Source organism: Daktulosphaira vitifoliae, unplaced genomic scaffold, assembly GCF_025091365.1.
Source record: "Daktulosphaira vitifoliae isolate Bord-2020 unplaced genomic scaffold, ASM2509136v1 Scaffold_2, whole genome shotgun sequence".
NCBI lineage: Eukaryota > Metazoa > Arthropoda > Insecta > Hemiptera > Phylloxeridae > Daktulosphaira > Daktulosphaira vitifoliae.
In genome coordinates this window covers 7,603,526-7,618,701 of record NW_026099573.1, presented here as the reverse complement: position 1 = coordinate 7,618,701, position 15,176 = coordinate 7,603,526, and the positions used below count along the sequence as shown (strand labels likewise).

Sequence of the window (15,176 nt, the reverse complement as noted above, 5' to 3'; positions counted from 1 at the left end):
ATTGTGAAAATAGTAGAGTTTATAATACAACAAGTATTCATTTTATACGAATTTCTTATTCATCACTTTTTTTTCGAGTTAATGTAATCGTTTTTCAGTTTATAATTATAATGAGATATATTCACCTGATTGGCTTTTTGCAATGCATTTCGCTTTTAAAAGTAGTATCAAATCAAAACAAGTCTACTATATTCTCAAAGGTAATATGGATATATCAAGATTATGATATTAATAATAATATAATTTAAAATAATTCTATATATATTTTTCAGTAGTTATCCTATATAATAATAATAAACCATCTACGTCTATTTTCTCTCATCTTATCCATGATTGATGCTACACCTATACTCCCTCTTATATGCTCATTTCTTATCATATCTTCTCTAGTCACTCCACTCATCCAACTAAGCATTCTCATCTTTGCTACACTCATTATCTGCTCTATTCTCTTATCAATCACTCAACACTCTGTTGCATACATCAAATTTAGTCTCACTACAGTGTTATAGAACTAACTTATCAGCCTCATTGGAATTCTTTTATCGCATAACATACCAGATGATTCTCTCCATTTCACCCACCAGCGCTTAATCCCGTGTCTTACATCCTCGTCAATACCACAGCTCTTTTGCACAACTGACCTCAAATACTTAAAAATTTCCACCTCTCCAATCACATCCTCGCCTATGGTCACTGATCTCCTTATTTCATCTACCTCGTGTTCTCCTTTGTCAAACTTTACTATATATACTCTGTCTTACTCCTATTTATTCTTAAACCCTTTTCTTCAAGAGCTGATCTACACACCTCTAGCCTTTGATTAATTTCCTCCCTATTTTTTCCTATTAACACTATATCATCAGCAAACAACATGCACCACGTCACCTCTACTTCTCTAATAATTTCATCCATCACTATAGAAAATAAGTAAGGGCTTAATACAGAACCTTGATGCACTCCTACTCTTACCCGAAAACCTTCTGTTAATCCTCCTACGCTTTTTACCCTGGTACAAGTGCCATCATACATATCTTCTATTATATTATTGTACCTTTTAGGGACTCCTTTTCTCATTAATGCTCACTTTAAAACCTATAAATACCATACACAGCTTTTAACATCCTTTAACCTTTTGTTTAGTTGACATTACGTCATTGTCCTTTTGTTTATACAAATCAAACAATTAAATTAATTATTAATAACAGTAAAAGCTGTATAGTAATTTTTTTTATTTCAATTTTTAAACTTACGTTCGGTAAAACAGTTGATTGAATAAAAAAAATTATTTTACTCTGTTTAGAATGATTTCCTATATATTTGAGTTGTGCTGTTTTTTTGTCTCGCAATTTTTGCTCTCACCTTTCCTTTTATTTAAACTGTTACTCGTTGACATTTTGTATTTTTGTTCTTATATCTTAAACTTAAGTAGTCAAACTTCAAAACACTTATTATTTTTTTTTTTTACCTCTGTTAAATATGTATCACCATTTATCTAATATAAAATGTTTCAAATTAGATGTGAAGCTAAGAAGATTTACCAAATGTGTTTATTTATAAATTTAAAATTTTTTTTTTTTGTGTTTGTCACTGTTTTTACTCACTTCTCACTGCACCAATTCTCAACGATACGTTAAAAGATCACAAATCGTATTTAGTCGAAGACATTACCCTCAAAAATTGAAAAAATTTCCCTTGTTCCCCTAAATGGGAAAATTTCCAAAAATATTACAAATTTAAAAATCGCTAATTTTCGACATTTTTTCAATTTTTTTACATAAAGTTACCATTAAACTTCGCTGGATTTTTTTTACTTTATATACAAAGTATTCAAAAAGTAATGAAATAGGTGTTGTTATAATCAATGAGAACAATATAAACCCGTTTCCTTACTTACTAAATACTATATAAACCCTCTAAAATTCAACCCTCTATGCAGAGTGGTTGGCTTATCATAAACTACTAGATATCTCTCAAAATAAATACAAAACTGAAAAAAAAATTGTTGATATCTTTTGAGTTGCATAATATGCAGCTAAATGTAATTAATTATAATTATGAAAAGAATGATCGATAATAATTTTTGGACACGTATTTTGGAAGTTATTCTCATTGTATACCTAGGCGGGATGAAGAGTACAGTTGAGAAATGATTAGTGATATAAATAACAGCACTTATTCCTCACTTGCAGTCATTATTAAAAAAATTTAGTAACTCCAGTGCATGTTATTGTTAAAATAATTTTAGCATATATACATTTATGTTTTAGTTACGTAATTTAATGAAACCATCGGAATTGAGCTTGAATGAGAATGAACTGTGTACTCGACTAATGAAAAAGGTAAAATTCATTAATAAAATGTTAATAAAAGTGTTAAACTAACAAATAAATTTTAAATTGATTGAATATCTAATATTCAATATATAGAGGTACAACGAAAAAAATGCTATTCTGTATGAATTACTAAGCGTGCTCCGGTTTTTAGCGTTGTACGATTTAAGGTTTGAAATTATTACTATATTGACCCGGAGACATTCCTAAGTTCAAAAAAAAAAAAAAAATAATAATAATAATTCAATTCGTTCATTTTTTACCATTCAACGAGCTTTTTTTAAGGCTATGAGTTTGTCATGAAAATTAGGATCCCTCTATAACAACTATGCTGTATAATGTCAAATCACAGTACACAATATTTTTATCAAAATTGACTTTTTTACATAGTTCTAGGAATTATACCTTGTGGAATTTTCCTATGATTATTTTATAATATTAGCACAATTATTATAATTAGAATATTGTTAATTACATTTTACAAGATGTGTATTTAAGAGAGATAAGAGCGATTGTCTTACTTGGGTCAGCTCTACTAATATTTCATATGCCCATATCTAAAAAACCCAGCACAGGGGGGTCGCGGCACAGTGGTGACGTGGCATAGTTGGATCAAGTATAATGATATCTGACAGTGATTAAAATCACTATCAAAAAAAAACGCTTCGATGCAAATCTTTAGATAGTGTTTAATTTTAAAAAATTGGTGGATTATTCCAAAAGCTTCATAAACTGCTAGTTCCTTATTAATATCCTGATTAAGACAAAGTATGTCGAATAAAAAAGAGATTATTAGAAAATAGTATTTACCATAAAAAAATTATATTGATCAATACACTTTTCAATAAGTTATAGCATTATAATGTTAAAAATGTAAAAAATAAAATTGAGAATTTTCACACAATAATAGCATTTGGTAGCCATTTTCACCTTGAAGATAAAATAAAGTCCGAAATTTTTTTTTTCCATGATAAAGTATATTACATTAGCTTTAATTTAAGATATATATAAAAGTGTCAGACTTTCCGGAACACTTTCAAAATTTAAGTTGAAAAAGTCAATTTTTTGTGAAAAAGTTGTCATTTTGAATCCCCCCCTGTAGGCAGGTAAAAAGTCAGATTTATAAAAAAAATATACCAAATGATAGGTAAAGACATCATGCATCTACAAAAAAAAGAATTATATTGATCCATACATCTTTCGAGAAGTTATAGCATTATAAAGTTAAAAATATAAAAAAGAATTTTTTTACAAAAATCGTATTTTTTTTATTAAGTTTAATGTCTGTTTTCACCATGAAGATAAAATAAAGTCCGAAATTTTTTTTTACCATTATAAAGTATATTACATTAGCTTTAATTTAAGATATATATAAAAGTGTCAGACCTTCCGGAACATTTTCAAAATTTAAGTTAAAAAAATTAATTTTTTGTGAAAAAGTTGTCATTTTAAATCCCCCCTTGTGGGCAGGTTAAGGGTTAAATTTATGAAAAAAATATACCAAATGAAAGGTAATGATATTATGCATCTATATAAAAAAGAATTATATTGATATGTTCATTTTTGAAAAAGTTATGGCACTTTTAAGTAAAAAAAATTGAAAAAATTTCGAAAATTAGCGATTTTTAAATTTGTAATTTTTTTGGAGGTTTCCCCCTTTTACGGGGAACGAGGGAATTTTTTTCAATTTTTAAGGGTAATGTCTTCGACTAGATACGATTTGTGATCTTGTGACGTATCATTGAAAGAAATCGGTTCGGTGAGAGCTGAGAAAAAGTGGTAACAGACACAAAAAAAAAAACACATCTTAGTAAAACCAATACCTTCTCAGCTTCGCATCGAAGCTAAAATATGGCTCTAAAGACATTTTTGTGTTTGATCATCACTTTGATTTTTAAAAAAATTTTCAACAAAATGCTACAGCATGTTTACCAAAGTGAAAAAAATGAAATACCTTCCTAAAATGATTTTTGAATAATACCCTAGTAAATATTAATAATCAAATTTTTAATATATTTTTGTAACACTGATTCTAATTTAATATTTTCCTTACAAAACTCTTATCATGCCAAGTGTAGTCGAGTACTCCTATCGGAATCAGTGCCTTACTTATGAGGACGGCCCAAAGAGGCTTACACGCCAAGGGCGCGTGAGATTTTAGGGCCCTGAGTCTGGGACGGAACTCCAGCTAGACGAAGCCCAGTCTAATATACAATTAAATTAGTTTTAGCTAGTGTAAGCAAATATTTTCTGAAAATTCAATGTTTATGTTAAAAAGTTGCTAATAGCCATCAAATTTTTTTTTTTGTAAGAAAAGAACTAAAACACATTTTTTTTTTAATTTTGGAAAAGTAAAAATTTCTTTTTTCTTATTATAGTGAAATTATAGAATAAAAATATGTTCTTAACGTAGTTTTTTAAATATTAAATAATGAAAACCTTTTTTCAAGGAAAATAAACCGTCTGAATGTTTGGAGTCATTTGAAGAGGTAATTGTTACAAATAGTACAAAAAAACATATATTAATAATAACTACAATTGTTTAATATAATTATAATTTTTTCAAAAAATGATTATTGCACTTCATTATTAAGGTGTTGCGCTAAATATAAATCAGACAGTCATCCATTAGAAATAAATTATTCTTATAAATAAAAAAATTATGTAAAAAAAAAAATCAGGAAGTCTCATAAAATTAGAAAAGGCCTATTTTCATTCCTCTTTCATTAATTTATGAAATATAAAAACCAAAGATGATGGTAAGGTTGTCGACACGTATTTTATTAACCAACAGAAGAAAAAAGAAAAGTAGTTCGTTTATTAAATATCATCACAAATAATAATGACAACACAAAATATTAACAGTAATAAAATGGTATATTAAAAAATAAACCAAATAGGTATGCTAAGGTATCGGAAAAATGAAGCCAGAACGCTAGGACGTAGAAAATTTAATCATTACGTAGATATCATAAATGACCATTTAATACTCGTTAATGAGTTAGAACGCAACAATTAAAAATAATTATATAAATATGCTTCGAAACGTAGATGGTTGTCGAAACAATCGAAAACGTCAAAGTTCACGTCGAAACGCAGCAGAATATTTTATCAGCAAATGATACTTGACAGACACCCGTGGTTAGGTGACATAAAGGGTGATTGTCATATTAATAGGTGGACAACTGACGTTATAAAAAGATGTGAATGAGCAGACGCTCTCAAGCGATACTATGTCATTCTTCTTCTTAATTATTCCTCTTCTATTGAAGGTTGGAAATCATCGTGGCTATAAGATCTTTGTTCTTGGCTGTACTGAATAGTTCCTTAGTGTTGCATGGGAACCACTTTCCTAAATTTTGCAGCTAGTTTCTTCTGGGTCTTCCCCTTTTCCTCTTATCGCAATTTTTTCCCTGTATTAATAAATGTCAGATTTGATATTTCTCGCCCCTCAGCATACATCCAAAATATTGAAGCTTTCTAGATTTTATATTGTTTATTACCTCTGGTTCTTTGTTTCTTCTTCTCAAAACTTCTACGTTTGTAACTTTATTAACCCAAGATATGTTAAGAATTCTACGAAAACACCACATCTCAAATGCTTGTAATTTTTGAATATCTGCTTTCTTTAGTGTCCAAGCTTCCATTCCGTACAACAGGATAGAATATACGTGGCACATCAACATACTAGTTTTTAAACCTAAAGGTAGATCTCGGTTTTAAAAACTTTTTCTTGATCTAGAAAATGTTGATCTAGCAATTTTAATTCGACATTTGATCTCTTTTAAGTTATCCCCGTTACTATTAATCCATGTTCCAAAATACTTGTATGAATATACTCTTTCTATTATGTACTATTTCTATTATATTTTTTCCTATACTGTATCATATGTATCAATAAATATACTTTGAAACAAAAATTCTTTGTGGGAGGATTATAAAGTATTGAGGGCCTCTTATTTCTGCCTAGGGTTTCAATTAATAAAATACGATATCAGTTATTAAAATTTGTTAGTAATTAAAAGACATGTACGTGGGTATTGAACAAACTAAACATTTCAAAGTTTACGTGATTAGAAAAAATAGCTAATCAACATGTTATCATTTGTCTCATAAACTAAAATCACTATCCTCATGAGTAGTTACGGTGACATTTCTTAGATCCCTAAAACAAATATATTTTACCACATTTATTGGACCATTTTGAATACATGTGAATTGTTCATTTCAATCGTTATATTAAAAGAAAATATGCCAAACTTTCAATTGACACGGAAAACTGTTATGATTTCGGCCAAAATTAAATAAATCGTAGCCCGAAGTTTTTATTACACTGTACTTTACTTATATTTAAATATAATACTTTATTTTTTGTGAATTTTGTTGATGTAATCACGTTAGTCAAATTCTTTAAAAATATTTAAATTTTTATGTATTAACATTTCCACTTTATCCAAATTTTCCCTATCTTAAGAGAATTAGAAAACTTGTTATGAATTAGTTCTATTTTTATACTTTAATAAATAAAATTTAAATAATTAAAAGGTGGGTGATAGGGCGTATTAAATTAAAGAGCATCTTAGGTTCAAACAATGTTGAGTTATCAAATGATAAAATATCTCTATCTCACTGATTCTTATTTTTGTTTATTACATATTAAGAAGTAAAACATGCAAATAAATATTTTCACTTACCTTTATTTCCTTTCGTAGCTGTCTGAATTAATATTATAGTGATTTCTCGGTTCATACTAATACGGGTTTTATTAATAAGATTTTTGATAAATTCCTTATAGTCGATATCGACATTCTTAAATTTCATTCTGAACTTATAATATAATTATAATAATATGTCTATCTATATTCAAAATATAATCAACAAGACTGTGGTGGCCCAGTGTTTCTCAGCGTAAAACCCTGACTGGCGAGGATACAGATAACCTCGTTAATATTCTAGTATATTAAATATTATTGCAATACATCTATTACTATCCTTTATGCCAACTGCTTACACTTTACTGAGAGGTAATTGGTATAGTCCTTTATGACTGGCGGGTACACACACTGAGGATACTTCCAAGATGTAGTTTCTTACCTCACGAACTATATATTTAATAATGAACTCTACCCGGAATACTAGTTCTAGAACTGGCTATCGACGGATATAGCGCACTTGAAAAATATTCTTTTATAAATTTTAGTACTACTCTTTACCTCAACTGCCTGTATGTTTTTGGAAGTTAATTGGCATAGTCTTATCAAGCTGGCGAATACACAGGAAAATCTAATACTATTAAGACTAATTAATTCTAATCACAAATTACGCTTCTTCACATTGTTCGGTACATTTAAGGCTGTTCATAAGCAAAGGCACATTAAGTTTTATTATGAATGTACGATAATGTATAAGGCTACTATGCCTATACTAACAAAATTATGCTTCTTCACTCTTTTCATCACATTCAAGGCTGCCCAGAAATGAAGGACACAGCAATATTAATTTCTTATAAGTATATTAGATAATAATAAAAATAAATAAAACTTATTTCTGGGTAAAATATTAATAAATCATCTAAAACAATGTTCACCATTTAGGATGATATGAGAAAATTAAACTTTAATTCATTTTTATATGATTTTATTTACTTATTTTTTGTTGTCATGCTTTTCATAAATATCTACAAAATGTTTGGTAGGCGCATTGATCTGTTTTATCCATAAATTATTATAAATGATATAGGAATATTTGTCACATAATATCCCACTTTCCTAAGTTTTTATTAATTAAATATTCATACAAATTTTTAGCAAAATGATTTCGTTTTACAATTTATATCTAACCTATACTTAACATTCTCTAAACTATTCAAAATTTGTTCTTTTCAAACTTATCTATTTATTTTACATAACAAGTAGGTCTTACTATTAAGATATTTTTATATTTTTATTATATACTTATTCATTATTATTGTATAATTATTGAAGTAAATAATTAAATTCAAAAACTTTAATAAATTAAATAATTAAAAGTATAATTTAATTACTATAAAAAAAATGTTGTTTAGAGAGTCAAATTCAAAATTTCTTCATTAATAGTGAAGTATCCATCAAAATGCCTAAAGGAAAAAAATTCATACAATATAATCAAAGAAAACCTTGACATGATAAATCATTATTTTCAACCAGTAGATTTAATATGGCGAAAAAATAAATGCGTAGAACTACAATTAATATATAAAAAATTACTTAAAATTTTTGTGCCTCATAAAAATCAAAAGTTGACAATTCCAATTATAGAAGAATCAGAACAATTTGATAATGATGCAAACGGTTTCTTTAAGGCTTTATCATTTGTTCTTAGTGGATCTAAACATAATTATACACAATTGAAATCGAAGGTTCTACAGGTAATTTATTAGTCTTTATTAAGAAAATATTTAATATTTTAAAAATTACTCGCGTACTTTAGGAAGTTAAGCAAAATGAAAATATTTCCAAATGTATGGGAGAAGATAACAAAAAAGAATATCTGAAGCAAATGGATAATGACAGTATGTATTTTATTAATTAAATATTGTTCATTGAATTGTATTTTTTTTTATATAGATTTGTGTCCTACATAAACAGCTTCATATAAAAATTTATTAAAAATTTAAATATTTCAAAAGTTTTTAATTAAAATATAAAGACTGATCATATTAAAAATGTTTGTTTTACATACGTAAAATTTAATTATAAACTTGTTGAATATTTTTAAAAATTTCGCTTTCAAATTAAAAGTTAGATAAAATTATCCACTATTATATACATAAATTCGTACTATTATCGGCTAGAGAAATTGAAACCAAGTTGTCAAGGATGTCATTCGAATTCATTGAAATTTAATAGTGATACCTTACCTCTAGTTAGTATACAATAAAGTATCTATGTTATATTTGTGCTTTTGTTATAATAGATTTATATCACTGTGATTTATAAACTAACAATAAATTACAAAAAACTTTTAATTATATGTCTTTATAGATACCAAAACTTAAAAAATACAAATCATAAAAACTTAACTGTCTTATATCAGTAGCAACTGATAACAATCTGTTTTGCTTCAAAATCTCTTTATTTTACTTATAAATAATGATTAAAGTATGAATAATATCCTATAATAATTTGTTACTATATTTATACAAAGTGTTCAGTAAGGAAAATTGTTAATTGTTATAAATGAGAACAAAAGAAACCGATTTCCATATTTACTAAACACTTTATGTATTAACATATAATTTGAAACTTAATCAAACAACAATAAAATAACTATAAAAATAAATAAAAATACAATGATAGTTAACTTAACAAAAGTTCAAAAGTTAACACAATAAATTAGCATTAACATTTTTTCTGCGTAATGTAATATCATTACAATACAGGGTGATTTTTTTATCATAACCCACTCAATTACTCGCAGAATAATAATAATTTAAACCTTTTTTTGTTTTATTATCTTTAGTTACACATTATTCTTGAATTTTTAACTATGTAATACTTTTTAAGTTCATCCCTTATGCCTTGGAGGGGGGTCAACTTTGTTTTTTTAAATGGTAACACATATTTTTAATTTAATAAAATGTTTGAGTTTTTAATTTAATAGTAAATGGCATTTGAATTTTTAATATAACTTTATTAGCTTATTAGATATAAACATTTAAAGTTTCAAAATTTTGAGTTAATATACATGTATAATACACATGGGATTGTAAATACAGGTAGCTAATTGGATTTTTATGACATTGCTGTCTCAGTCACGGATTGTTTATTATCAATTATGATTATCAATAGATATACTTTCTGTATTGTCAGTTAGTGTATTTATAAACTCATAACAATGTGCCTTACTACAATTGATAATAACAATGCTGTGTACCTGCTAATATCGATGTTATAAAAAACCAATTAGCTACCTGTATTTGTAATCCCTTGTGTATTATACCTGTATATTAATTCAAAAATTTGAAACTTTAAATGATTATATCTAATAAACGAATTAAGTTATATTAAAAATTCAAATGCCATTTACTATTAAATTAAAAACTCAAACATTTTATTAAATTAAAAATATGTGTTACCATTTAAAAAAACAAAGTTGACCCCCTTCCATGGCATAAGGGATGAACTTAAAAAGTATTACATAGTTAAAAAATCAAGAATAATGTGTAACTAAAGATAATAAAAAAAAAAAATGTTTAAATTATTATTATTCTGCAAGCAATTGAGTGGGTTATGATAAAAAAATCACCCTGTATAAATAACAATCAATATTTTAAGCATTAGGGTTCTTTTACTAGTCTTCCACTATTAGTGATAGTTTTTCCAATATTACTCACTACATTTATCTTTTCTTCTTCCCTTAAACTATTAAGCTCTCTTGCGTCTTCACTATTATTACTCTATAAACAATAAAACATTTTTTTAACATTTTAAATATAATGATGAAAATGTATTTTTAGAAACGTTTAATATTAACACATTTTTCTTCATATAAAAGGGGTCATTAAAACATTGCTACATAAATTTAAAAAACCTTTTTTTAATATTTTTAAAAACATTTCATTGCTTGTAGAGTATCTATAAATTCTTGTTCAATATGAATCAAATCAGATTCATCATTCATACTGTACTACCAGTTTTTTTATTATTAATATTTTAAATAATATTAGTTATATTACTGACAATTTCATTATCATTTATACTTCGCAAACTGTATTTTCTAGTAACCATATTATTAATTTTATTTTCCACCTCTTTTTGTCTTAAAAATATACTAATTCTCCTTGTATTCTTTTCTATGATGTTTTCTAATTTGACCAAATAGAATCTTGGATCATTTAATTTTTTAATTATTATTGACTCTTGTTATAATTTTTTTAATTTATTTAAGCAAATAAATCTATATTTTTTAAAATTTTTTAATTTTAAAAATTATTTTGTGTCTGTTTATAGTTTTTATATTAACATGGTTATAAATAGTAATCGCATAATAAAAATTTTTAAACAAAAATGTCTCAAAAAATACTAAATTTGTAAATGCTTTCCAGAAAAAAATAATTATAATTGAACAAAACAACTTTTAGAAAATAGTCTTAAAAAAAATTTGCAAAAATAAGTAGAACCCGTTGAAATGATTTAGATAAATCAATAGTCATAGATATATATCTATATATTCGATAACTTTAAATACCCATAAAGTATTAATGTCATTCATTTTTTAGGTGTCATTCTAAATGATATTGATATGTTATCTGCCGCTCATGTTTTGAACACTTGTATATACATTTATTATGCAGACAGTAATTTGTGGATGTTTTTCCGACCAGGCTGGCCTAACTATTCAAAACTTGATATGAAAGAAGAAAAATGTATATACTTAGCAATAGAAAAACAATCAATTTTTGTTGTCAATTATGTATTTTAATGAATAAATTGATAAAATAATGTTTATTTGAGATTAGATACGTCAAACTATTGACACGACTTGCGTCGCAAAAATGTGGTCGACACTGGTTTTGAGGGTAGAGACCCGTGGGCCGTTTATTAAATGAGCGACAACAGGTTATTTTAACAGAAAATAAAACAAACCGAAAAGATATAATAATAATCTTCGAAATAAGAAGTAATAAGAAGTAATAATAATCTTCGCATAATATCGCGGCACTTTCGCTGGCGTCGACGACGTGATGTCCGGCGTAATCCTTGGACGGCAAAATGGTTAGCAGCGTTGATGGCGACGGTGCGCGGGTGCGGATCGGTTGGTCGACGTTGTCGCTTTCGCGACGGGAGGAAGACTCTCGCACCATTTGTGGCGGGTCCTCGTCGGCCGTGCGGCACTCGCTGGACTTTTCACCGTAGCGTATAACACGCGGCGTTGGTCAGTCAAATACTCATCATAAAATAGAGCGACGGCCGATAAAGGTGGCACGAGTCGCGGGGCATCGTGTATAACGAAGCGACGCGGGCCGTGTCACTATATGCAATTTTATTATTCTAAAATGTGTTAGCATTTTTATTTTTAATTTTAACATACTGGCTATCATCATCTCGATAAAATACTAAAATAACATACAGCAAAAATAATTTATCATTCAGTTATTTATCTAATTTATTGTTATCTATTACGGTGACACTGTTGTAATAGATAACAATAAAAGCAATACGGTCGAATTATGTAATATATTTAAATAAAGTCATTGAATAATAGATTCTTCTTATGTCAAAATTTTTATCAAATGTCAATATTTCGAACTATACTAAATTTTTCTAGAAATTATGTTTTATTTTTTAGCTTCGATGCGAAGCTAAGAACGTTAGTTCTATTAAATTTACTGTAACGTGTTTTTTTTTNTATAATGTGTTTTTTTTATGTCTATCATTACTTTTTCTCAACTCATTTAGAAATTATTTTTTTTTTTAGAGATATATAGGTCAAAAGTTTAAAAATCGTATTTAGTTGAAAGCGTTATCCGCAAATATTAAAATAATTTTCTTGTTTCCTCTTTTTTTGAAGGAAAAAAAAGTTTAAAAATTACCATTTTTTAAATCGGAAAATTTTGAAATTTATTATACTATCTTAAATTAAAACTGCAATAACCTTAAAATTAAATTGAATGAATCAAAACTATTTTTGAAGTGAAACTACTTACAAAGGGTTTAATTAAATTAATAATTAAATTCTACAAGACTGTAATGAGACCAGCTATGATGTATGGTTCAGAGAGTTGGGCGGTTGATAAGAAAGTAGAGCAGAGAATGAGTGTAGCAGAGATGAGAAATCTTAGGTAGATGAGTGGAGTGACTAGAGAAGATAAGATAAGAAATGAGCATATAAGAGGGAGTATAGGTGTAGCGTCAATCGTGGATAAGATGAGAGAAAATAGACTTAGATGGTTTGGTCATATTATGAGAAGAGAAGAATCGGAAGCTGTAAGAAAAGTTATAGAAATGAATGTTCAAGGAAGAAGATATAGAGGAAGACCAAAAAAGAGATGGAGGGAATGCGATATGAGGACAGTTGATGTAAGCCTAGATGATGTGGGAGATCGTGTCAAGTGGAAGTTTGGNTTTTTTTTTGAAGGAAAAAAAAGTTTAAAAATTACCATTTTTTAAATCGGAAAATTTTGAAATTTATTATACTATCTTTTAAATTAAAACTGCAATAACCTTAAAATTAAATCGAATGAATCAAAACTATTTTTGAAGTGAAACTACTTACAAAGGGTTTAATTAAATTAATAATTAAATTCTACCAGACTGTAATGAGACCAGCTATGACGTATGGTTCAGAGAGTCGGGCGGTTGATAAGAAAGTAGAGCGGAGAATGAGTGTAGCAGAGATGAGAATGCTTAGTTGGATGAGTGGAGTGACTGGAGAAGATAAGATAAGAAATGAGCATATAAGAGGGAGTATAGGTGTGTAGCGTCGTCAATCGTGGATGAGACGAGAGAAAATAGACTTGGATGGTTTGGTCATATTATGAGAAGAGAAGAATCGGCGGAAGCTGTAAGAAAAGTTATAGAAATGAATGTTCAAGGAAGAAGATATAGAGGAAGACCAAAAAAGAGATGGAGGGAATGCGATATGAGGACAGTTGATGTAAGCCTAGATGATGTGGGAGATCGTGTCAAGTGGAAGTTTGGGATAAAGGTGGCCGACCCCAAGTAGTTTAGATTAAGGCGAGGAAGAAGAAAAAAATTTAAACAATATTGACACGCACAAACCAAAATTATATCTTACTAAAATCTGCGCGCGTTGACTTAATAAAAACTCATAACTCAGTAAAAAACCAACAATTTTAACAGAATTTTCAGGGTACATTTGAAGTATCTCTAAGTAGACTTGGTAAAAATTTCAGATTAATTATTAAAATCATGATGTTTTTTGACAACTAGTTTTATTTTAATATTCTTGAGTTCCTACAAAAAAAGAAAAAATATATATTTTCAATTAAATAAAAAGTTTATTTTAAATTACTTGAATTGCACTGAAATAATTGGTTTATTTTATTTAGTCAATTTTGAGTGATCATTAGTGATTCAAAAGATTTTTGTAAATTGTGAAAGATTTCTCTACATCAACTGATGTATTAGGAGCAAATTTATAAAAATTAAAATCATTAAAGTTTAAGTCTTCAAATATGCCTTCTATGTCAGTACTTGTTTCATTATTAATTTTAGATATTTGTTTGGTTGTAGTTAAATCATTATTTTTAGTGTTTCGGATAAGGGTAGTCGTCATAATGGGGAGGAACGAGAAGAGTACGCTTTTTAAAAATCTAGACGCAGAATGATCGACAATAACTACGCTAAAGTAGACAATATTTTATGTTTAATTTCGTTTTTATTGTAGTCTATTATATTATAGTATTATACTTCGTATTTTTATATTGTAGGATAATAGTTTTTTATTTTTGAAACGCCAGAATAAAAATTTCAATTATAGTAGTTATCTCGATAAATGTATTACATACACTCTCAAAAAATATTCTCTTTTTTAACTCGTTATTTGTAAAAATAAACAACAGGACTTCGTTGTAACGCTCATATTTATTTGAAAATAAATATTCCAATACATTTTGGATCGTGAAAAGTCGACGATCGGGATAAGATGATGTTTGATTTAAAAACAATTATAGTAACGTTTGCGCATTTTTTCAAACGAGAAATATGTTTAAATATTTCAACCAGATAATGATGAAACTTTCGAAAAATAATTTAAATGTATACTCGTGTTGGTTTTAAACCGCACTCATACCTATTCCAAAGAACAATATAATTATGGTTATTTCACGACATTAGGTGG

At 27.4% G+C, this 15,176-nt stretch overlaps 1 protein-coding gene across 1 annotated transcript; it reads left to right on the top strand.

Moving 5' to 3' along the window:
* LOC126899110 (uncharacterized) lies at nucleotides 1-11,821 on the top strand. Its single transcript, XM_050673668.1, has 6 exons — nucleotides 1-200; nucleotides 2,271-2,342; nucleotides 4,784-4,822; nucleotides 8,398-8,739; nucleotides 8,802-8,883; nucleotides 11,593-11,821. The coding sequence occupies exons 1-6, from the start codon at nucleotides 111-113 to the stop codon at nucleotides 11,793-11,795; spliced, it is 828 nt and encodes a 275-aa protein (XP_050529625.1). The 5' UTR covers nucleotides 1-110; the 3' UTR covers nucleotides 11,796-11,821.
* Nucleotides 11,822-15,176: the final 3,355 nt, after the last annotated feature.

Excerpts from the sequence above, each read along its gene's own strand:
- LOC126899110 (XM_050673668.1), top strand. The coding sequence starts at position 111 with ATGAGATATATTCACCTGATTGGCTTTTTGCAATGCATTTCGCTTTTA. Across the intron at positions 201-2,270 it reads AGTCTACTATATTCTCAAAG|TTACGTAATTTAATGAAACC; the intron begins GTAATATGGATA and ends TTTATGTTTTAG. Across the intron at positions 2,343-4,783 it reads GTACTCGACTAATGAAAAAG|GAAAATAAACCGTCTGAATG; the intron begins GTAAAATTCATT and ends CCTTTTTTCAAG.